Raw genomic sequence first — 24015 nt, 5'->3', positions numbered from 1 at the left:
TATGATAAATATTAACTATTATGATGAATAATTTAAAACTACAATTTTTTTTATATTAACCTCGCTATTGTTTTATATTAACCAAATAATTTCAAAATAACATAAACTAAATTAGAAAAATAAATTCTGCAGTACTTAATATATTAAAAAATAAAATAAAAAGTTAAACTAAAAGTACTTAAATTACTTAACTTAAAAGTTAATTAAGTCCATGATGATGAAATAAGTGATAAATACGGAAATGATTTATTTAAATAATTTGCAAATAGTAAAGAAGAGTGGTTTAACAGCGGGGACAAAATAGTCACTTCACGCAGCTGCATCTCCTTCTCCTTGTGTAGAAGTGTGTGCATAACAAAACACAACATCGACATGCGATCTCAACTATAAGATAACAGAGAGCTTGAGCCACCTCGCCACACCGACCAACGCAACAATGGCATCGGCATTCGTCAAGCTCGACGATTCCCCTATGTTCCAGAAACAGGTTCTTTTCCCCAATTTCAATCACACTTTTCGCTATCTATTTTCCTTCAATTTTAGCTTCGCTTCAGATTTCATTTACTCACAACACTCCTTTCTTCTGCAACATTATGCTCTGCACTTTGTTTCTCGAGATGCTTTGTTTTCCCTCTCCTTTCCCTCCTGAATCTTCAAATTGCTGCTACCACAAGCTTGGATTCAGAGTTTATGTTTGCCTTTTTCAAATACTGTTTCGTAACGGTCCATGCTCTGTATGGTTAGTTACTTTAGGGATTTGATTGGAAGTCGTGGAGTGAGGCTTTAGTTTAGGACTGCTTTGGAATTTTTGTTTTTGTTGATTTGGATTTGAGCAAGGAAATAAGAATTTATACGAGGTTTCTATGAAAGGAAGATGTCTTCCACTGACACTTTTGTAGGATACATTTGTCTTCTTGGCGCTTTAAGATGTTCAGCCAATGTCCTTTTATGTGTGTGTGTGTGTGAAGATGTATTCTTCCTGTTTTGTTTGATTTTGTTCCTTTTGTGTCCAGAAAGTATATTTCTTATTGTTTACTCTGTACTTCTTTGCTGTCTTCAATTTATGTAACTTTTCCCGTTTCTCCCTGAATTAAGTGTGTGCGTATGCATTTCCGTTTATTTATATTGATGAGGATTCTAGGATTAGTAACTCTTTTGGAAAATTACTAGTTCATTACTATTTTTGTCAGTATGGTTTCTTGCTGTAATTTATTTATTTATCTTCCATGGGACAGTTATTTTCTCTTGAAGAAACAACTGATGAGTTAAAGGATCGATGCCAGAAACTATATAACGGGTGTCAGAAGTTTATGTAAGTGTTCCAGGGCATTCATGTATAGAGTGTTGGATCTATTTTTTATTTACTGAGTCAATTCTACTTTTTTATCTGTGAATGTTTTTCTTCAACACAGCCGAAAGAAGTGTAGAGATGCTTTTTCACCTCTAGTCATGGTTATTCCTAAGGGATTGCTATTGCTGATCACATATGCTAAGAAACTAGATAGCTCTGTTGCACATGTGATCACATATGCTAAAAAACTAGATGGCTCACCATTATCTTATAATTATTCTTTTGGGATAATTTCTTATCCCAACCGTACTTCTACTTTCTCTAATTTGTTTGTAATAGCATTTTTCCGTAACTTTTTCAATATTTTTTTGACACTTTTTTGTTGGTCTACTAATTTAATGCAAATGTGTTTGAACCCAAAATTGATATTAGCTACCAAACTTGGCCATGAAGTTGTATATGTTGAAAATCTAACTATAAATGTTCATCAAGTTTAATTAAATGAAAAGAGTCGGCTCTTTTGAAATAATGATTTTTCATCAAATTGTAAACTGTGGATGGTTATTGATTAGTGATTGTGGCGTGGTGGATCAAAGATGTGTCTTTGAACATACAACCACATTTTAATAGAAAATTTCACTAATCATTTTTTTCCTAAAAACCATATGTTGGAACCATATCAGCTGGACATAATCAATTCTTTATTCTGTAATTCCTCAGGACAGCTTTGGGGGAAGCATATAATGGAGAAATAACCTTTGCTGAGTCATTAGAAGTATTTGGTGGTGGCCAAGATGACCCTGTTAGTGTATCAATTGGAGGTTGTTGAGATTTATTTTCATTTCTTGTTTTATTTTCACTTCTATTTTCAAACAAGCCAACCCAAAAGGTGCTTCTGAAGCACAAACATTGACATGGACACCGGGAAAACAACACTGTATGTGTATGTCAAATAAAATTAAATATAAACAACCTAAAAAGAAAGTTAAAATGATGATCAAGATACATATAACCTTTGTATATTTATCTTTTTATCATAATAAGCCTCACCATGACTTTATTTTTTTAATATTTTATTTTACATCAAAAGCTATATATTTTTCTTTTTTCATAATGTTGTAAAAAACCTAGTGTCCTTGAAGTGTCCATCTGTATGGAGGTGCATGTGTCAGCTCAAGTGTTGGAATTAATAAACAATGATTTTATAAGAAAACACTTATTGAGGAGTGTTGCACATGTGCCGGAGCTCCATATATTCTGGTTTGGGTCCTTATGATAACATAATAAGTGGGATACCTTGTATCATGAAGACAGCTTTGACCGTCTACTAAGCGTAAGGTGTTTTTTTCTTTCCAACTGATTTTTTTTGTAGGTCCTGTCATAACTAAGTTTATTACCACATTGCGCGAGCTAGCTTCTTTCAAAGAGCTTCTTCGTTCACAGGTGAGTCCATTAACCAGCCACACTATTTTTCTCTGTTAATAGTGACAAAACTACTTGTTACTTTAGGTGTTTTATCTCGAAGGCAATGGATTTTTGCGAAGCTACTTGTTTAGTTTAGGTGTTTTATCTTGAAGGCAATGGATTTTTGCTCTGCTTCTCCTCCTCAAATTTTTCTAAAATAAACATTAAAACAATCTCATATTTTATCTCACTTTAAAGTGAATCATAATAAATTGACAGGATATAATCTTGTTTAATGTATTGAGTGCCCATTTGCTGATGTTGTTCAAAGATCTAGTAATGATTTAAATCATCATGCATATAGTAGTAAAATGGTAATTATGTGACCTTTTCTCTGTTTCCCCTTTTACATTGTTTTGCCTGTGTTAGGATACACAAAGAAGAGAACTTAGTTAAGATAGATAGAATATCCACGAGTTAGTTACTTGAGGTATTAGTTAGATATAAATAGGAAAGGAGGAAAGGGGAAGAGGGTGAATTTTTGTAGATTGAGCTTTAGCTCTTTGTGAAGGGGAAGCCCTTGAAGGAGAGAGTGCTCTCCTGTTTTTTTTGTTCTTTTCATTCTATTCAATAAAAAACCTTTGTTTTTCTTTCTTTTAATTCTTGCTTTCTAACAGTCTGTGAATTGTGTCCATTCCGCTAGGGCTAATTGAAGAAAAAAAAGGTTAAGAAATTAAGCAGTCCATTCCTCGAGGACTCTAGAAAAATCCAATGGAACATCAAGAACAATTTCCATATTTTGAAAAACTGAAACAGTTTGTAAATGATGACTAAACCTATGGAAGTACCCAGTTATGCTTTTTGTCCAATGAAGAATAGTTTGAAGGTTTTATCTTTGTGTGTAATAAAAGTCAAACTTTTTGTTGAAAATTGTTTTCTTGTTTAAGGTTTTCTTTTCATGAATATTTGGTTGCATAGTAAAGGAATAAAGAGAAACAAAAATTAAAGTGCAACAAATGGTGGGCAATCTCCAAGGCCATCTTACCAAATGTCTTTTGGCATGGATTTTTCTATTTGAGTAATTAGGTGACATATTTCTTGTATAGGTAGAGCATGTGTTGATTGACCGGCTGACGGAGTTTATGAATATTGATTTGCAAGATACGAAGGTATTATTTTTCTAGGTTAATGCTTCTTTCGTAAAATTTATGTTTTACACACAAACATTACATTTGTAGATTTACTTTATGCTTGTTTGTATCAGGATTCTCGTCGTCGCTATGACAAAGCTGTCCAATCTTATGATCAGGTATTGTTTTAACATTCTTATGATGAATTATGCATTCCCTGTGATGTTTAGAAATTGTCATTACTGTTCAATGCTTTTGTTGTACAGTGTCTAACTGATAATTCTTTTCCTTTTGTGATGCCTGAATATGTTTTTTGGTGATGTCTGATTTGGGTATTCGCCCTATATATTACTCATTGTTGCTGCTGTTGAAGTTGTTTAGTTATTTATTAGTCATTTGATTGTTAAACTTGTGTTTGTATTGGTTCATTAGAATTTTGGACTTTTAAGGTAATTGACTGTTGTTAGTAGGATAAGTATCTTGTTAGAAGCTCTTAGAAGATTCTAGAAATCTCTTTGTAATCAATACTTTAGGGTTAAAATTCTCTATATGTAGAGGCTGATGCATTGTTTCAAATCTAAAATATTCTCTCATTCAGATTAATCATTTTTTAGTCAGTAATAGCTCCCGATCTTGGGGGCTCTGCTTCTGCATTTCTTTTTTACTATCGTAGTGATGGTACTTTTTTTAGGATTGCCTGAAGTGTACCCATTTCCTTTGATTATTGTGATTGCTTGAAGGGCACCCAACTGATCTCTTTGTAATTAATACTTTAGGGATGGAATTCTCTAGATATAGAGGCTGATGTATTGTTTCAAATCAATCAATTAAATAAAATCTTCTCTCATTCAGATTAATCATTTTCAAGTTTGACCATAATTTATGTGGACGTACTATTTCCTAAGCTTTTTGTTTAATTTGTCTATTGACTGAAGAGTTGTTTATGGTAAATTATACTTGGAGGAGAGCCCTAGTTAATTCAAAGTGCTATTTTTTCAATCTAAGTGCTCACATAAGCATTTAGGTAAGGTTTGGTTAATTTGACATCGGTGTCAGTGCTAATATGAAGTCTTGATTACATTCTCATGTTGCATGTGTGCCTCTTTTTGAAAGCAGTAATTTGCTTACATCATTGATTTCAGTATCATAGTTTTTCATTTATGTGGACGTACTATTTCCTAAGCTTTTTGTTTAATTTGTCTATTGACTGAAGAGTTGTTTATGGTAAATTATACTTGGAGGAGAGCCCTAGTTAATTCAAAGTGCTATTTTTTCAATCTAAGTGCTCACATAAGCATTTAGGTAAGGTTTGGTTAATTTGACATCGGTGTCAGTGCTAATATGAAGTCTTGATTACATTCTCATGTTGCATGTGTGCCTCTTTTTGAAAGCAGTAATTTGCTTACATCATTGATTTCAGTATCATAGTTTTTCATTTATCTTGTGTTTTATGCATATCTGCGTTATATTTAAACCAAAATACGCAAATGTTAATTATGTTCTCTAACATATTTGTTATCTCTTTCATTCAGTCACGAGAGAAGTTTGTCTCTTTAAAGAAGAATACACCACAAGATATTGTAACTGAATTAGAAGAGGTTTGCCATTTCAATTTGTATATGATTAGTATCTTCTCAAAAGTTCTAGTCGTATATGAGGTTTCTTAACTTTCTTGTACTTTGTCATGATTTCGGATTAGGATAAAAATCTTCTCTTTGACTCAGAATATTCAACTTTTAAAAGGACAATATTACTAATATAATAATAGTATCATGTGAAACCTGCAATACAACCTACATATCTGTTCATATGATCTTGAAATACATTATGTTCTATTTTATTTTTGGGTAAAACTATGATTTATGATCCCTATAAATACAGGTAAAATTGATGTTAATTCTCCTCCATTAATGGTGGTTTGGGCTCTAATAAATTTTGAAACTTTTGAAAACAATTTCTATCATGATTTATAATTAGTGACGTGACATACATCTAGACATGTTAATGAGATACATCACATGCCATGGACCATGCCTGACACCAACAAGGCTTAATTTAAAAATAACAATTTTTTTATTTGGACTAAAAACAACACTTCTTTTAAAATCAATTTAGTCATATTTTTCTACAGAAACATTGTTAAATCTTATGTTCTTTAATTTTTAGCATATTTTCTGTGCGTCATTATCTGAATAATAATCTCATACTCTGATCCATGGCAGGATCTGCAAAATTCCAAATCAACATTTGAAAAAAGTCGCTTCAATCTAGTATGTCTTCTACGATTTGAATCTTTTTTCTGACATTTCCTCAGTGTTTTTTTATTACGAAACTGGCCATTGGGTTTTAAGGAGTGCAGGTAAACTCACTCATGAATATTGAAGCGAAAAAGAAGTATGAGTTCTTGGAGTCGATTAGTGCAATAATGGATGCTCATTTGAGATATTTTAAGCTGGTCTGTGAATTGGTGTCAATTCTGCAAAAAAATTGTTTTATGTTTTCAATTATCACTTTGTACTTAACAAGTTTTTTTTTTTTTTTCTTTAGGGTTATGACTTACTAAGCCAAATGGAGCCCTATATTCACCAGGTATGACGTGTGGTTTCCTTGTTTCTTACAAGTATGACAATTGACATGTTTTGTCTTTTTTAGTAGCCAAACTGACTTTATCAAGTTGAAGCTAGAGCATTTTATTTCTAATTTCCTAGTATAGTTTAGTCTTCTTATTTGCAATTTTGTTGCCCATGGAGAATTGACTTAGGATAGGGATGACATTGCTTTGTGATAAAATGTAAATAAAAACGGTTGGAAGTCCCACATTGACTAGAGATAAGGCCAATTCACAATATATAAGAGGGTGCAAACCTCATCATACAAGTCAATTTTGTGAGGTTGAGTTAGGTTTAAAGTCTACTTCTTAACATGATATCAGAGCCATGAGTTAAAACCTATCCTAGAGATATTTGTTGGGTCTATTATTCCACCGGCTATCGCGCTCATTAATGTCTAGTTCCATGCTTGAGATAAATATGCCTTGGTGTGAGGGTGTGTTGGAGGCGTATGAATTCATTTGAGCTCTTTAAAATGTTGCCCACTCTATGTGGGAAAAGGGAACTACATTTCTATTGTATGATTCTTTTCATGTATCTCTTTAGTGAATGCATATTGTTTGTTGATGCATTCTTCAGTGTATTAATATTTTGGGGATTAGTCAGCATTAAATAATCTAATACGATACTTTGTGTCTTTATTACGAGGCTCCTGTTCATGATAATACCTAAGTGCTGGTTGTACAAGTATGGCATAAGGAGCCTTCAGCTCCTAATTGCAATACCACTTCTATTATCATTAACTTCTTTTCATAAATTGACTATTCAAGACTAGGAATGATCGTATTTCCACATCCAAACAAAAGAATTTTCTAAGAGTAGTTGTCTCTGTTGTCTTATATCTTATTTGTTCTTAACGGTTCTTGGGAATGCTAGGACTTGATTAAAAATTAAAAAAGTTGGGGGTGAGCCTTGACACAATAGTGAGGTCTGTGGCCTTATGACGTGGGATCACAGAGTCAAATTCCAGAAAAATCTCTTTGCTTATGGGCAAAAAGCAGTGTACATTTACCCTCTTGTGGGCTCATCCGGTGGGGAGTCTTTGTTAGATTTTATCTTAAAGCCAATTGGCATTAAGTGACGTTTTCCAATAGCTATTTAAATCAAACTCCAGTATCTGAGGCAACTAACGTGGGACTTTCCAGCACGCACCTTCCACATATGCTTACTAGAGCAATGCCTATCAGAATAGGTGATACATGAAGATGAATGATAGCTCTGATATCATGATAAATTTCATCTTAAAAGTATTAAGCCAATTTGTTCAACATGTATTTAAACTGCACCTCAGTATTGAGGTAGGCAATGTGGGACTTTGTAATAGCTATTTGCGTAGGACTAGAAATATTATGCTGGCATATCATATCTGCATTTGAATTAGTCGCAGAGCTTGAGAAAATATCTCCTTCACTACCTTATACTGTTACATCGATTGTATAACCCTACCGTTGTCTCACTTGTGTTACGTTATAGATTCTTATACCGGATCCGGGGTTCGTCTCGTTATGCATAAAGAATGGGTTTTTGTAATTATACATTGTGACACTTCAAGATTTTATCTTTGATAGTTTTATTTTATAATGATCAACATTGAAGTAATCTATTTAATATTTGATAATAGTGACTTTCAATGGCTCAAACCTAGATTGCTGTATGAAAATTCTGACCTCATTGTACTTTTCGGTACTTTCATGATAATTAGGTATTAACATATGCACAACAATCTAAAGAACTTGCTAATATTGAGCAAGATAAGCTTGCAAAACGGATTCAGGAATACAGAACACAGGCAGAGTTGGAGAATATACGAGCTTCTAGCAATTTTACTGAAACCATGTCAGGTTCTGAAGGCATCCATGTTGTAGGGTTGAATTCGTACAGGAGTTTAGATTCAGGGATGCTGTCTTCATCCAAAGGGGAGGCAAGTAGTTGGCCTTTTACCGGTTAATTGGGGAAAGTTCTTCAGTTTAAGACTTTATGTTAAATAAATAGGCTTTATTTTTTTTTCCCTTTTTCTTTATTTGATGTCTTCTTTGCTTACAGCTTCAAACAGTTAAACAAGGTTATCTGTTAAAAAGGTCATCGAGCTCACGTGGAGATTGGAAACGGAGGTTCTTTGTACTTGATAACCAAAGGAATTTATATTATTACAGAGTCAAGGGTGTCAAGCCCACGGTAGTTATTCTTTTTCTTATATTTGTTTTGACTTATCAAGCAATCTCCTAATGTTTACTTCCATCCCCAGGGCTCTCAGTCATATAATTATGCTCGTTCTTATGAACAAACTAGTGGAATGTTTGGTAGATTCCGTTTAAAACACAACAGGGCTGCATCACTGAATGATGATATTTTAGGTTGTTACACTATTGATCTATGCACATCTACTATAAAGATGGATGCAGAGGATACAGATCTACGACTTTGCTTCCGAATAATTTCTCCCTCAAAAACGCTCACACTTCAGGTTGCTGATCTACTTATTTGATATATTTTATTGATTCTTAAAATGAGACACCACATTGTGTTAACTGGGTGAGAACCAAACATTTCTTATTTTGGATGGATCCTTGTCTGTGATGCTATTTTTCTATTTAAGGAGAAAATAGACATTTTGTTGGTTGAAGTTGTAGTTTTGTATCTTTTAGATTGAGCTTCTTTGTTTTATCTCGTATCAAATTCATTGTGCCTACTTAGTGTAGTTCTGGATTGGTTTTGAGTTTGCTGATTTTTTGTATCGATTTCATCAGGCCGAAAATGAAGCTGATAGGATGGACTGGGTTAACAAAATTACTGGAGCTATAACATTACTTTTTAATTCACAGTTTCTTCAAGAGGTTATTTATTCAAACTTTTTGAAATATACCATTGTGCCAAGATGTCCATATAATTTGTTATGTCAACACTATTTCATCTATAAATGCTGCAGCCTCCATATGGTGCAGCGAATTCACAGAGTAAAAACTTAGCATCTGGTGCTTCTTTGTCATATCATTCGGAGGATGATCAGGAATCATTGAGGAATGACTTATCTTCCAAGGAAGTGGGTAGTGTCTCTAAGATTTTAAGGGGAATTCCAGGGAATGATAAATGTGCTGAGTGCAGTGCTCCTGAACCAGAATGGGCATCTCTAAACCTTGGCATATTGCTATGTATTGAATGCTCTGGAGTGCATCGAAATCTTGGTGTTCATATCTCAAAGGTGCATTCTTTTGGATATAAATGCTAACCATTTATTTGTGTCTATGGCCGTTAGAGATTCTCTTTGCTGTTCTATCAATTGTTGTTCTATCATGTGAGTTATAACTGACATGATTGGTCTGTTACATGTACTTGTCTACTTGTTAGCAATTCTCTGATCTATAAATGGGATTCTGTAACCGAATTACTGACAATTCAGAATGTACGTAATCTAGAAAGTTGCACTTAGTTAATTTTAGCTTAGGAAATACACTCCACTAAGTCTATTAATAGCCTATATAAACAGATTCCTTGCATAAACTATCTATTACGTTCTAGTGAATAAGAAAAGCATTCCCGTTTGCTAAATTTTCTCTAACATATGGTGTTGTATTTTTCTCTAAATTTTCCCGTGAAGTGCTTGCACTTTTTTGCAACTCTTTCTTTATTGCCAAGGGCATTCATTTTAAGAACTCATTAGTTTTGACATTTGAGAAACATCGTATACTCTTTTTTGTGTGTTTATAATATAACCGAATCAATTTTCTTAAATTATGTGATTTCTGATTAGGTATTAAAATTTGATTATCATTTTCTTGAGATATATTTTATGTGACATGCAGGTGAGATCTATAACATTAGATGTTAGGGTTTGGGAAAATACCATTTTGGAGTTATTTGATAACTTAGGTAATGCTTACTGTAATTCTATATGGGAGGGCTTGCTGCCGGATCATGAAAGGTAAATTATGGATTTCCTTTAGCAATGCATATTGAGCCTGCGTGGACAATCTTCTCCAAAAAGTTTTAGAAGAAAAAAATACAAAAAGAAAATGAAACAAGTTTCTTCATAAGTTAAAATTAGCTTATGCATAAATTAGTTTGTAAAAGTGCTCTTATATAACTTTATATTTTTATTTTTTAACTTATGGAGAAACTCATTTTATTTTTTCTTAATTTTCTCTTTTAAAAGTTCGTATGGAGAAGTTTGTTAATAGCATTATGTTTGTGTAATCCTTTCCTTTTGGGAACAATTATTTTCAGGGTAGGTGAATTACGTGTGCCTATGAAACCTTGTTCAACAGATGCCTTCCAAATCAAAGAGAAATACATCCAAGCAAAGGTAGGCAGTTTTGGTTGAATTTCCCTATTTATAAATGGAAGCTTTCGTGGTTTGCTGCTGTAAAGACAGCTTGACACGTTAAATTTATGTCTTTATGTTTCCATGAGACAGCTTACGGAACTCTTTCAATTTAGATTTATGTCTGTTAAATAATGATATTCCATCCACTTCAGATTTCTCAAAAGGATTCTGTTATTTATGAGTTCATTGAGGTATTTGTTCATATTCTTTAATTGTAAATTATTGTGTCATTTAAATAAGTTGGAACTTGGAAATGTTTTTAAACTATAGAAAGTCATAAGGAATTGAGGAATGTTTTTTGGATTTGACTTCACCTTTCTGTTGGCTACGAGTTACTTGCTTTCATTGTTGATAGAATTTGAAATAGGAAAGTTGATGTTTGCTTCTATGGAGTGATCGTGTACCCAGATCACTGCACTTTAATGAATGAATTATGTGATAATCTTTTATTAGCGGGTTTCCATCTTTGGATTCTCTTATTTTTTTTATGCTCTCTCTCTCTACATTTTGTTTCTGCTGGTACTGTGTCAGTTTTGCATTTTATATGTCAGTTTTACATTTTGACATTTAATATTATGTATTGCTGCATTATGGCATTATCTTTTTGGAAGCCTCTGCTTTCTTGACAGCTTTTACTGTGACCTAAATATTGTTGTCATCCTTGTTTTTCTAAACCAGTACGTAGAGAAAGCACTAATAATCCGAGAAGAGGATATACCCTCAGTTTCCGTAAGAATTTGGCAAGCAGTTCAGACTGTAAATGTAAGAGAAGTGTATCGGCTCATTGTTACGTCAGCATCAAATATGATAAACACAAAATATGGTGATGAGGTTCACCATGCTGCTGAGGCGGAAGGGCAGCAGCATGATCCCGATCCCGAAGCTTGTCTGATGGTCGAAGAGACTATTGAGACTGAGAGGTGTTTCCGTGGATGGTCATTATTACATTTGGCATGTCATACTGACAGTACACTGATGGTCGAGTTGTTGCTCCAATTTGGTGCTGATGTAAATATGTCTGACTATCATGGAAGAACTCCCTTGCACCATTGCATTACAACTGGGAAAAATCAATTGGCAAAGTTTCTATTAAGAAGGTAATACTTTTATCTTAAGCCAACTGTTGTTTTTGCGCTTGGCGACTAGTTAACAATCATACAGTTTCCTCTCTGTCTCCCTGTTTTTTATTCTTCTAGGAGTTGTGTTGGAAAGAATTAAGAAGGAAGTGGGAATATGTCTTTCCTCTTTGTTTTCTACCCATATTTGTTTCGAAATCTCGTAATACTTAATTATCTCAACGAATACCTTCCATTGTCTTCTATGAAGCCTCACTAATTGGAGCGTTCATCAGTTCCCTATTTTAGATGTGTCACGAGATGTTTTAGACTACTTCTCATCGCTGCACAAACAGCTAAGAATTTTCATTTGTCAAGCTTTTTGTGTTCTATTTGGCATCAATTACATGCTATATATATATATATATATATATATATATATATATATATATATATATATTTGTGGGTCTTAATGCACACAAATATAAATGAGGGTGTGTGTGAAGGAAATCATGGATATTTATTTTTCTATGAATAAAACGTAATTTTATCATGGGTAATTTTATCATGGGTTTGATTTTTGGTGATTAGCATGAACTTATTTGGATAGATATACATTTGTATTAAGCTTGTACACATGCATCTCTAACCAAAACTTCCAATGAAAGCATAAACTAATATATCATTTTCCAGGGGTGCAAGGCCGTCAATTATAGATGCTGGAGGGCTCACTATACTTGAAAGAGCAATGGAGATGGGAGCAATAACTGACGAAGAGCTATTTATCATGCTTGCTGAATCCTAGAGAAGATGGATCTGGTATATATATATATTGAGTGTTGAAGATATGCTGTTGTTCATTAAGTAAAGAAAGTTTGATTACATATTTTAGAATGCCTGATTCATCGAAATCTCATAGATTTTTTAATTTATCTGGATCCATATTTGTTGAGTTATTATAGAAAAGACTCTAACATGTATCTCTTTAATGAAATTTTAAAAGGATATATATTCATTAGGATACTTCCATAACAAAAACCTCATTTATACAGTTTCATTATTCGTTCGTCTCACTTCTATTTAGAATACTTTTGATAGTATTTTTTGATTACGCAATATTAATTAATGTACATGGTTCTCTTCTTCCACACTCATCGAGATAAGGACATTTTGTGTGGGATTAGATGTTTGTTGATAATTTGATAGAGTGAGCTTAACGAATTTGTTATGTTAAAGTTTGATAATATATTAAAAAATAAATTTAAGTCTAATTTCTTTTCATAAAAATGTTTTGTAAAGTAAGTTTCTATTTATATATTATAATTTGATATTATTTTTAATTGATGTGACATATCTAATAGCACTTTAGATAGATGGTATGTTCAACTTAATTATTGTAGTTTCAAAGAGGTTGTGGCATATAGATGACTTGCTATTTGGAAAATTAAGTGTTTACTGTACATTTGTTTAGTTCAATCTTCTGATACCAATATTTATTTAGTCTACGAAAATGTCCAAAGATATATAAGCATTAACCACATTCGTATGGATTTTTTTTTATAAGGCTTTCAGTTAATTTGATTTTATTTTACACATACACAAGTATTTATAAGTCCAAAAGTTTCAACCGCGTCTTCATTTTTGTACCTACATTTTGTTTTCTATTTTACCTTTTATATAACAGTTTTATTTTAAAGTTAAATTAATTGTTTTACTATTTTATCCTTAAAATTTATCTATTTTTTTCTGATTTAACATTTTTTAAAAATTTACAATTTTTTAGACAAACATGCTATCTATAATAAAAAAAATTCTAAAAAGTAAATAAAATTCATTTACAAAAAATATAAATTTATTTATATTTAATAATTTTATTAATTTTTATTATCATAAAAAAATAATACATGACACTTGTTTTCACTATAATTCTCTTTTATAACATATACAAATTTTTACTAATTTTATTTTATTTAACCATTTTTTCAAAATTTAACTATTTTAATAAATTAAAATAATTATCATAATACAAATATTATCCATAAAATAAATAGAAGCAATCTATAATAAAATTATAAAAATATTTTTTATTTTTACAATTATAATAATTTTATTATCTTTTTATTATCATAAAAAATATACATATAAAAAATGATATTTGTATTTTCATTAGAATTAACTAGTAGAAACAATACATTAAAATTTTAAATTATGAAATAATATTTATTAAAAAGAAATAATTAGTATATATTTTTTGTTATTGAATAGTTTTTTTTTATATAATTATCATTTGGATTTTAAAAAATATTCATCAAAAAGATAATAAAAATTTGAAATATGAAATAACTATTTAAATTTTAAAATAATTAAACTTAGAATAACGACAGGGTAAAAGTAAATACATAATTATTTTAGTTTAAAAAATTGATCATTTAAATTATAAAATTGAAAGAAAAAAAAAACGCGTAAAAAAATCTCCTTATATATAGGTAGTGGTGGAAACACATGCTATTGTCATTTTTTTTTATTTTAACAAAAAATTCTTATACTATAAAATAATTTTTATTAAAATTAAGTATAAAAATAAATTATTTGTATTATTTTTATTTTTAAATAATTTTTTTGTTATAAATAATTATTTAAATTTAAAAAAAAGTTATTAAAAGGTTGAAATAGTAAAATAGTCATCGAAAGGTTAAAATAGGTTAAAATATTAAAATAATTATTTTAATCTATGAATAATTAAATTTAGATTTACGATCATTTAAAGAATAAAATTGAAGATATAATGATTTTAATTTAAGATAAAGGTTAAATGTTGTAAATATTTTAAATGTTATGATGAATATTTTAGGATTAATGTTAATGTAAGAGAATTAAATTTATACATTTTTAATATAATGACATAAAAATTAAATTTATGTATTTTTAATTATGAAAAACTAAATTGAACCACAAATTTTGAAAATAATTAACTTTGATTTTTATTATAACTATTTAATTTTAAGAAAATTATCTAAAAAGTTAAATTAGAAGAATTTGTGTATACAAAAAAATACTTAAAAGGATAATTTTTATTTGTTATAAATTATAGATAAATAATAAATACATGTAGATAAAAAGTAAACACATTTCTCATTTTCATTAAAATTAAAATTCTCTGTATCTTCGGTCAAGCAAGCAAATGACCATTAAAACAAATCATTCTTAAAAAGAATAAAAAAATCATAAAGGTGTGTATGATCTTGACTCAGTTGACACCTTCTAGCTTTGTATCTCTTCTCTTAGGTTTCGAAAATTCCTTTCATTCAGGCTGAATTTGGTGTTGGATTGGAACCCTGACAACCCTAGGTATGAAGCCAAGGTTCTTCATTTCCTTGTTCTTATGCTAATTGCATTTTCGACAGATATGGGTTTCCCTTTCTCTTTCAAGATTTAACACACAACCTTACATATCGTGAAACCCTAATTTTACCCCCAAATGAACTTGTTCTTGTATACTATTACGTACAAACTTTATGATTGAATTTGCTTACCATTTTGATCCCAATTGTTAAACGCCATAGCCTTCTTGCTGCGTTGTAGAAAATGTGTTGTCTGAGAATATGGTTATTTTAAGTCTTTAGTTCTGCTTTCATTGTAAATGAAAAAGTTCACATTATTTATAGGAATGCATACATGTGTTGAGGGAAGTAAACGTCAGTTACCATCATGGATGATGCCGAAGGGTGGTGCCACTCCCACCCATGTGAGTGACTCTGACAACGCTGTTGAAACTAATTGCTCAATGAACAAAGTAGACAACATTGCAGCTTATGCAACCAAGAATGATCACAAGAGCAGACCTTCCAGGAGGAAGTCAAACTTAACAGTCAAGTGTGATGATGGAAGCGGCAGTAGGGTTACTCAAAAGAAGAAAAAAAGTGCTAAGTCTATTGATAGAGATCAGAGATCTTCTACAAAGAAAAGAAAAAAATTAGAGGATCCTAGCCATAGTTGTGATGATGTTTATCAAGTTCAAGCATCTAGTGATGATGCTGTGGACCTGACAGTTGAAGATTTGTTGGCCATAGCAGAACAGGTAATATTGTACCGTTCTTCTATTTCTTGCTTGATTTTGATTGTACCGTTCTTCTCTCTATCAATATATTTTCCATATAATTCAGTGGTTATGGTATATAACCTCCCGAGATGATGGGGGGCATTTATTTTGCCTCTGCTTAAACTTGAACCTTTGTCTTGTGCATTCAGTGTGTCAACGAATATGAAAACAAGGATCGAAAAGAAATATCAAGTAGACAGAGTGAATCAAAATGGGAATTTCAAGTTACACATGAAACAGGAAACACTCTTGATGCCCCTTGTGAGAACAGAAATCCATCCAACTCTAGAAAGCAAGTTTTATCTAATTCTACATCAAAAACTGGTGAAGTAATTGAAACAAGCACCTCTCGAACAGGTGATCCTGCTCAGGACATGCTGAACCTGTTCTTGGGGCCCTTGCTAAGTAAAACTCTTGAGAAGGAGAAGAGCAAATTTATTGTTGAAAATGCCAAGATTACCCATGAGTTCACTAGGCAAAGTCAAGAACTTGGTGGAGAAGAAGAAAGAGTCCCCTTAATGAAGAAAAGAAGCACCTTGAAAGATAAGGTGGCAATGTTTCTTGAGCAAGATTTGTAGATTCGTCAAACCAAGCATGTATGTCATGGCAAAACAACCAGTTATTGTTCTTGCATGACCTATAAGAGTAGTTTCACACCTGTGAATCATTTGGTAATGTAGTGTTATCCTAGTTGGGCAAAGTCCTCTGTAATGATGTTATTGTATATAGTTCATTATAAATGTAATGACCATGCCGGGGGGAATTTTAAAACTCGTCTTGAACTTCCGTTTGGGATGTTACATTGACATAAGAAGAAAAAGGGTTATGAGTGGCTACAATTGTATATAGAAGGGTAAATTATGATCATATCATATTAGAAGAGGTGCAAACAAGCAAAATGTCTGAGCTCTTGTATTCTCCAATGAAGACTTTATTTTTAATATTGATTGATGGAAGAAGGAAGGATGCTTAAAATAATAATTGAAATAGTTAGGGAATATAGATGTTTATGTAGGTTTTGTTGTTTTTCAAGTAGGCCTAATAGTTGCCCTTTTATATTTCGGGGTTTGGTCAGAGGAAGGAGGGCGATTTGTAATGGTAGTTGCTGTATGGATTGTTGTTTTGTGCCTTTTAGCTGCAGAAAAATGTTTGGTCTTTCATGGAAAATCTGTGTACATATACATGCTTTTGGACTGGACTTGTTTATCAGCCTTTATATATGGTTTCGGCATTTATATTTATGCAAAGATTCCATTAACTTGCGTGGAGAGGGACTGATTAGCTAGCTCTTTTGTTTTAATGCATTTGTTGGATTTCTAAGCATGTTCTCCCTAGCTTTCTGAAGGAGAATATCAATGTTCTCCTTTTTCTTCTTGTCAAGTACATTCCTTAATATTTTCCACCTCATCCCTTAAGGAGCACAATGAATAGTCCCATAACCTTCATTTTTAGAGACCTACTTGTATATCTTTAGGCCTTCGATTTACTTCACCATTTGGATAAGCTGTGTTTTGGGGAATCTTATGAAAAAGTTCACGTTTTTTATAACATTATTGTGTCGACAACTATACGATCATATCTAATTGGTAGAAAGCGTCTTATTGTTCAAGAGTTTATGACATCAAAACGGAAAGCCAAAAACCCCAGTGAGGAAAGAAAAAACCATTTTTTTAGTCTGGTGCTTCCAAGTTCCCACCACCTTTTTTTTTTGGGAATATCTCGTTTTCTATTTATGCTTACACATTGCATAGGAACAGAAATTTTATTTAGGTAAAAAAAGAATATTAGAGCTGCCTCTTTTTTCTACTACTACATATGCAAAATAGTATCAGTGCCAGTTCAGTAAGTAGGCATCTTAAAGTTTAAATCTTGATAGTCCAATTTTATGCCCTATTTTCTTGACATCTTCTTGAATTTGGTGTCTGTATTCTCCAAAAGTGAACTTTCTATATACAGAAGGTCCTTTGCAGCAGTTTATGACAGTATTGTTAGAAGGGCATAGGAAGTATGCTACGGAGTATCTTTCCATTTTGTCATTGGCCACAACCTTGTGCTCCACGCTTTTGTACTCATCGTTACTCCATGCCTGTATTTGAGTTTTCCAAAACAAAGACCTATTGTTAGTGATAATTCTTCATAAAACCAAAGGTTTTTAGTAGAAAATTGTTGTGATCATGCATGCATCTTCTGTAGTAGGGTTGTGTCAATAATGGATGCTGCAATGGCTCATTCTACTATTGATTCTATTATAGTAGTCACTGAGACTAGGTTTCAAGACTTAAGAGAAAACAAGGGAGCTGTTTTGTGTAGTTTTCTTTCAATTATCATTTGTTGCTTTCGAAACAGCCACAGTTTAGTTGAAGAATGATACAAATAACCCTTTTATTCTCTTGTATATGGAATCTTGCTTCGTTGACTCATTTGCATATAATAGAATATATTCCTTTGAAAAAGAGGTTGGCATGCCATGCTCCATTATATGATTATTAGTTTAAGAAAGAACCCTTGAATTTGGAAATTCCCTTTTGGCATTACTGGTCATTTTCTTTTTCTCCACTATGGCTGTCGTCTAAACTTTAGAAAAACTATTCATATTCATAGTCAAATGACACCTAATAATTAACTTGTAATACCTAATTTATTTAGTGACATTCCCAACTAATACCTTTTCAGACATGCTACATTAATTAATAATATTCTTGTTAACAAAAGAGAGATAAAAAGAAAGTGTTGTATGTGTCTGATATCTGATAAGTTATTACCTGAAAAAGGTCTCCAATGTTAACAATGAGAGCATCTGGGTTTGGTTTTACAGCAACCCATTTGGAATCTTTCATGAGTTGGAGTCCACCGACCTGATCTTGATAAAGAATTGTGAGGAAATCACTATCAGTATGAGGCACTAATCCAAAAATTTCATCTTTAGATTTTGGGCAACATGGATAGTGATTTAATCTCAGAAAACATGTGCCTGCATCACACAGTTTTTCAACTGCATCCTTTGGGTAGCCCAAGTTTTGTGCTAGAATGCTTGCCAACAACCTAGACACTTCTAGCATTGCTGCTGCAAACTCATTTATTGCTTCTCTGCAGAGACAGACAGAGTTAGAAACAAATTAACGTGCAGTGTTTGTGGGGATCATGCATGCCACAACCAGAACCTTCATTCCAGACAAATTTTGCTCAGAACCATCACCACTTGTCTCACCATCAATTTTACAAGCCAACCTGTCACATTTGTAATAACCCGACAACTTCTTTTTTTCCCTTTAAATTACATATTACTATTATTCTTCTCATATTTTTTAAATATTACCAATACATTAACATAAACACTCCTATCCATCGATAATAAAATAATATTTTTATTAGATATTAGAAAGGTGTAGAAAGATTCAACCATGTATATGTCAAATTTTCCTTCAAATAAATTGGTCTGATACTTCTTGTTACCCACAAATACTTACTTTTCACTATGTATACTTCTTTAAGGGAGTTATTATTTGGGTAATAATACTATAGGACACTCTGTGAAGTGAGTGTAAACCTAATTTACTCTTTATGTATTGATATTTTTTATATAAAAAAATTGTATCTTTTACTCCTTATTACGAGTTGAAATATCAAAGGGTTTTAACAAGACTCGTACATGATTGAAGTTTCGATCAAACAATTAATAACTAGACGTGTATTGAAAAGTGCATTATTATATACCTTCCTTTTTCATAGTATCTTAAACATATATATAATAGCATTTCTTATAATTCGAAGGGTTTGACAGATAAGTATCTTAAACATATTAAACATATTAGTTAAAAAAAAGGTTATCGTGACAATAAATGTTATATTATTATATTTTCTTACTAAAACAGTAAAAGAACATAGTAGCATTTACCAAGTTTAAGAATCTACACGTGCGTACCCATCTTCAAATGTCTAGTTATATGAAGACAAGAGTAGCAGAGCATGTGTGAGAAGAAGAAGAAGAAGAAAAAAAGTCTAAGGAGAGCCGCCAAGTGTGATTTTCTTTTTAAGGAAAAAAAAGGGATAGAAATTAATCACTATGTTTAATCATTTAACTCATTGTTAGTGCCATGCCTATAAATCACATTATATGTATATGCACTTTAAACAGTGAAAATAACACTTCGAAAGAGGGTGGTGGTGTGGTGGTGAGTCTCTATGTCAGCACCCTAAGACGACAGACACACTTTTGTCTTTGTTCTGCATTCATTAGTCTTTTGTCACTGTTCTGTAATATTGTAGTGTTGTTATCAATGGTGCATTGATGACAGAAAAAGAAAGATTTTTGAACTAAGAAAACAATGAAAAAAAGTGGAATGAATATATTGTAAGACGAAGATACCTCAAAGAAGTGAATTCACCCCAGGAAGCAGCTTCTGAGATCATTGTGAGAGGAATGTGGAATGCTTCAGACCATGAGAAGTGACTTGAACGTGTAGCAGTTGGTGTCCCCCACCTATAAGGGTTATTCAGAAGCCCGCAAGTGATCTTCTTCTCAAAGGGTACTTCAAACAACTTCACTTGTTCACTCCTCATTTTTCTCAGCAACTCATGGCTTATACCATGGTTTACCACTTGGAAAAATCCCCATTCTGATGCAGCCTTGCATATTGCAGCAGTGCAAGCCTTTTTCTCTGTCTCATTGGAACTTGTGAGAGCAGCAAGGTCTATCAGAGGTAGGTCACATGCAGGATGGTTTTGAAGATTAAAAGTTTTAGCCTTTTTGGGTTCCCCAGAGTTTCTCACAAGCTCCCCATAATGGTGCATGAGTGGTGGGTTTGAATGTACCATTGTTGAAGCAAAAGTTGTTGTTGTTGTTGTGTGGGAAAGAGGGTGGTGAAGAAGGAAAAGTGGTGAAGTGATTGTAATTGTGATTGCATTTATATGGTTGAATTGGAGAGTGGAGAGAGAGTGGTCTAGAAAGTCCTGAAATGGACAATGAGTGAGGACAAACATGGATGTCCAGAAGATGACAAATGTCAGAAGGACAGCAATTTGGAACTCTCTCTCACAGGCCATGGCTTCAACCGATACTCTAAAATATTCTCGAAATGCCATGGCGAGGAAACTTGCCATATAACAACGAAAAAGGGTTCAAACCTAACTTCATCTTTTGACTTTGTTCATCACACAAAAACTAAATGGTTCTAGTCAGCATTAGCCTCACGTTAGAATGAGTAACGATGATATACATACACAAACTTGTGGTTTATGCGCACTTTTGACCATTATGAAGGAGTATACACAGAAAACAAGAATGCCAAACAGGATGTTCCAACATAAGTGCATAGATATGAAAGTGGCATTGCCCTTTAGTAGTTAACTGTCTTATAATTCTTAAACTCTTCGATGTTCTGTGATATCTTGAAGTTGTTATCGTTAGATAATTAAAATGCGCGTTTAATTACATTGAAATCCATACCCATACCCATTCAAATACAAGTGAACGTAAATTTTATTTTATAAGTTGATTTGTTGATTTGAAAAAATTTAATTAGATTTAAAATTTAATTTTCAATCAAATATTAAAATCATAAGTAAGAGTTTATGTTAACGAGATTTATTGTTGGTTGGATTTATTGTTTCATCTCTTAACGAATCATTTATTAATATTAATTCTCACATTCCAAATGTATATATTTTACTGTAAAGATATGTATTAGAAGTTTCATATTGATTAGAAATAATGTCAATTCACAATAATAGTTGAAAATCTTTTATAATGATTTTGTATAACTGACTAATCTTAAAATTCATTTATCACATATGAATATGAATATGAATATTATATAGAAAAAAAAATTGATAAATTTTTGTATCGATATAAATTTGACTTATTTTTAATTAATATTAATATTGTATTAAAGAATAATGACATGACAGTATTTTAGCTGATAAATAATCTTGATTAGGTGTTGTGGTATTATATATACATTTATCTTTTTTGAACTTTGCCTAACTAGAGTAGCCAGAATAAGTTATTCGTATTAGGTTACGAAAAAGATGATGGCTAACCAAAGTCAAATGAACGATAAATCTAGATCTATTAATTAGAAGTGACATGAATATTTTGAATCACATTGAGATGGAAGTCATTGATTTACATTTAACATGGTAACTTATTATGATACTTGTTCAAACTTTTTTTTTTTCTCTTCTTATCTTTTTCTATGCCCTTTATAGAGTCTATTAATATATTGACATTTGGCACAATGAGTTATGATAATGGCTGGAAACAAATAATAATAATAATAATATTATTTGATAATTAGAAGAACAATAATCTTGATAATATTCAGAACTACTATAACTAATGCATTATTATAAAAATATTTTTAATATTTATAAAAAATATTATCAAAGTTACTATGATAAAATATTAATCATAATAATTATAATAAAAAAAAACTAGTATTAGAAATATTATTATAATTATTTATAATTAATATATTATTATAAAAATATACTTTCTACAATAGCAGTATAATAAGTATAATCATAATATATTATTATAATATTTTTTATTTATAATTAGTTAAAATGATTATTATTATTATTAACCAATAACAAACATTAGTAATAATAATTTTCTTATTATTAGAATAATAATATTTTTAACGTTATTTTTTTATTATAATTATCATAGCTTATATATAATTAAGTTAGGGAAAGAAAGATTTAAAAGTGGTTTTATTTTACTTGAAAAGATCTTAAAATTAAGTGTTAGGAGAATTGTTAATCTGTCGCGAGATGAATCGATTTTTTTGCTACAAAGGATAGGTGGACGCGAAAATAAGATGACGAGTTACAATTAGATCGTGATGTTATATATGAAAAGTTGTGATTGGTTATAATTTTTTTGTATAAGAGTAAATATTAGATTCAACAATTGGTATTAAAATATAGGTTACAAGTTTAATTTTCAGTGGAACAATTATTATTTCGAAGAAAATTGTTATATGGTATATCAATTATCTCATGATGAAAATTAAATAAATCAAGTCAAAGTCAATTTATAACACCACTTAAATTATTAGGTAAGAGACAATAATTAGTGTTAATATAAAACAAAAAATATTCTTATATTTGGGTCATGCAAGACATGTAAAAGGGTAATTATTATTGTCAAATATTGAACAAAGAGATTAAAAACTTAGCCTTTAAGTCCTTGCTTAATCTAATCTTATATCCTTAAAACGTACTTTTTGCGAATAATACACTTCGAAAAAAGAAAACAAGGGAAGCCACTAAGTTTAAATTCGAACTTTGGAGACAAACTTTGAAAACAAAAAAAAAAAAGAAAAAAACTTAGAAATTTTGGCAGGAGACAAGAGAATATAAGTAATATGGCTAAAAATAAAAGAAGACGTCGAGAGTTATTTATGAGTGCAAAGTACTTATCAAACTCAGACAAATTTATAGTACTGGTACTCAATGTTCAACTTTAAAGAGACAACATGAGAAAAAGTGAGTAGCAAAAATGAGATGGGTGTGTTATCATACACCAAACATAAATTTCATATTTGTGAAGAAAAAAAAAATGAAAAAGACAAGTTCAACTGATTTGGACAAGAACCAAAAATGTTACAGGAGATTCCAATGATAAAAGTAGATTGTATAAATTTTAGCCCTGTACCAATGAAGAGAGGAGACAAAAAAAAAAACTTTAGAGGAAGTCATTATGATAATTAATAATTTTAAAACTTTGATTTTAGTATAATTGAATTAATTTATGTGATCCATGTAGCCAACATCAACTATTAGGATAAGGCTACATGTGATGTAAAAGAACTTTTCAGAAGTTGGATGAGTTATAATGAAGGAAACTTACGACCGTATCATCCTATTATTATAACCAAGAACAAAAGCAACATTAATCACACAAATTACAAAAGAATAGAAAGTAAATGAAGGACTTTACTTTCTTGTGGAAAATTTCTAACCACCATTGTATCAAAATTGCAAATACTTATACATTAGTGTTAAAATAACTATTGCAAATTTAATTTTAGCTCATAAAAATATCATCTAATACTTTTTCTTACTTTACTCTATTAAATGTTTATGAAAAAATATACACAC

General features: G+C 31.3%; 3 protein-coding genes across 4 annotated transcripts; 2 read left to right on the top strand and 1 right to left on the bottom strand.

Annotated features, from left to right (window-relative positions):
• The first annotated feature begins 313 nt into the window (after positions 1 to 313).
• On the top strand, positions 314 to 12876 carry LOC114169566 (ADP-ribosylation factor GTPase-activating protein AGD2-like). 2 transcript variants are annotated; one of them, XM_028054788.2, is made up of 19 exons: positions 314 to 487; positions 1236 to 1312; positions 2012 to 2112; positions 2664 to 2734; positions 3802 to 3864; positions 3960 to 4004; positions 5358 to 5423; positions 6048 to 6095; positions 6185 to 6280; positions 6373 to 6414; positions 8137 to 8355; positions 8478 to 8609; positions 8680 to 8898; positions 9182 to 9268; positions 9361 to 9633; positions 10235 to 10353; positions 10656 to 10734; positions 11434 to 11852; positions 12504 to 12876. In XM_028054788.2, the coding sequence occupies exons 1-19, from the start codon at positions 437 to 439 to the stop codon at positions 12613 to 12615; spliced, it is 2319 nt and encodes a 772-aa protein (XP_027910589.1). In that variant the 5' UTR covers positions 314 to 436; the 3' UTR covers positions 12616 to 12876. The 2 variants fall into 2 exon arrangements, with proteins under 2 accessions (XP_027910589.1, XP_085525092.1); XM_085668966.1 differs by having other exon boundaries at positions 381 to 487; positions 2017 to 2112.
• A 2124-nt stretch (positions 12877 to 15000) lies between these two features.
• On the top strand, positions 15001 to 16850 carry LOC114168653 (uncharacterized). Its single transcript, XM_028053547.2, has 3 exons — positions 15001 to 15158; positions 15476 to 15888; positions 16059 to 16850. The coding sequence occupies exons 2-3, from the start codon at positions 15478 to 15480 to the stop codon at positions 16485 to 16487; spliced, it is 840 nt and encodes a 279-aa protein (XP_027909348.1). The 5' UTR covers positions 15001 to 15158; positions 15476 to 15477; the 3' UTR covers positions 16488 to 16850.
• Positions 16851 to 17407: 557 nt separating this feature from the next.
• On the bottom strand, positions 17408 to 21095 carry LOC114170424 (gibberellin 2-beta-dioxygenase 6-like). The gene is made up of 3 exons (XM_028055900.2): positions 20276 to 21095; positions 18672 to 18996; positions 17408 to 17995 (listed from the first exon to the last, which is right to left on the bottom strand). Exons 1-3 carry the CDS (start codon positions 21007 to 21009, stop codon positions 17765 to 17767), a joined length of 1290 nt encoding a protein of 429 aa, XP_027911701.2. The 5' UTR covers positions 21010 to 21095; the 3' UTR covers positions 17408 to 17764.
• Between the last annotated feature and the right edge of the window lie 2920 nt (positions 21096 to 24015).

The sequence above is a fragment of the Vigna unguiculata genome, chromosome 11 (assembly GCF_037176805.1).
Source record: "Vigna unguiculata cultivar grain cowpea cultivar isolate G323 ecotype 2 chromosome 11, ASM3717680v1, whole genome shotgun sequence".
NCBI lineage: Eukaryota > Viridiplantae > Streptophyta > Magnoliopsida > Fabales > Fabaceae > Vigna > Vigna unguiculata.
This window is presented reverse-complemented; position numbering and strand designations above follow the sequence as displayed.

Coding starts and splice junctions, on each gene's coding strand:
- LOC114169566 (XM_028054788.2), top strand. CDS start 437: ATGGCATCGGCATTCGTCAAGCTCGACGATTCCCCTATGTTCCAGAAA. Junction 4,005..5,357: donor CTGTCCAATCTTATGATCAG/GTATTGTTTTAA, acceptor TCTTTCATTCAG/TCACGAGAGAAGTTTGTCTC. Junction 6,415..8,136: donor TGGAGCCCTATATTCACCAG/GTATGACGTGTG, acceptor CATGATAATTAG/GTATTAACATATGCACAACA.
- LOC114168653 (XM_028053547.2), top strand. CDS start 15,478: ATGCATACATGTGTTGAGGGAAGTAAACGTCAGTTACCATCATGGATG. Junction 15,889..16,058: donor TGTTGGCCATAGCAGAACAG/GTAATATTGTAC, acceptor TTGTGCATTCAG/TGTGTCAACGAATATGAAAA.
- LOC114170424 (XM_028055900.2), bottom strand. CDS start 21,009: ATGGCAAGTTTCCTCGCCATGGCATTTCGAGAATATTTTAGAGTATCG. Junction 18,997..20,275: donor GGTGAATTCACTTCTTTGAG/GTATCTTCGTCT, acceptor CTGTCTCTGCAG/AGAAGCAATAAATGAGTTTG. Junction 17,996..18,671: donor ACATTGGAGACCTTTTTCAG/GTAATAACTTAT, acceptor ACTCAAATACAG/GCATGGAGTAACGATGAGTA.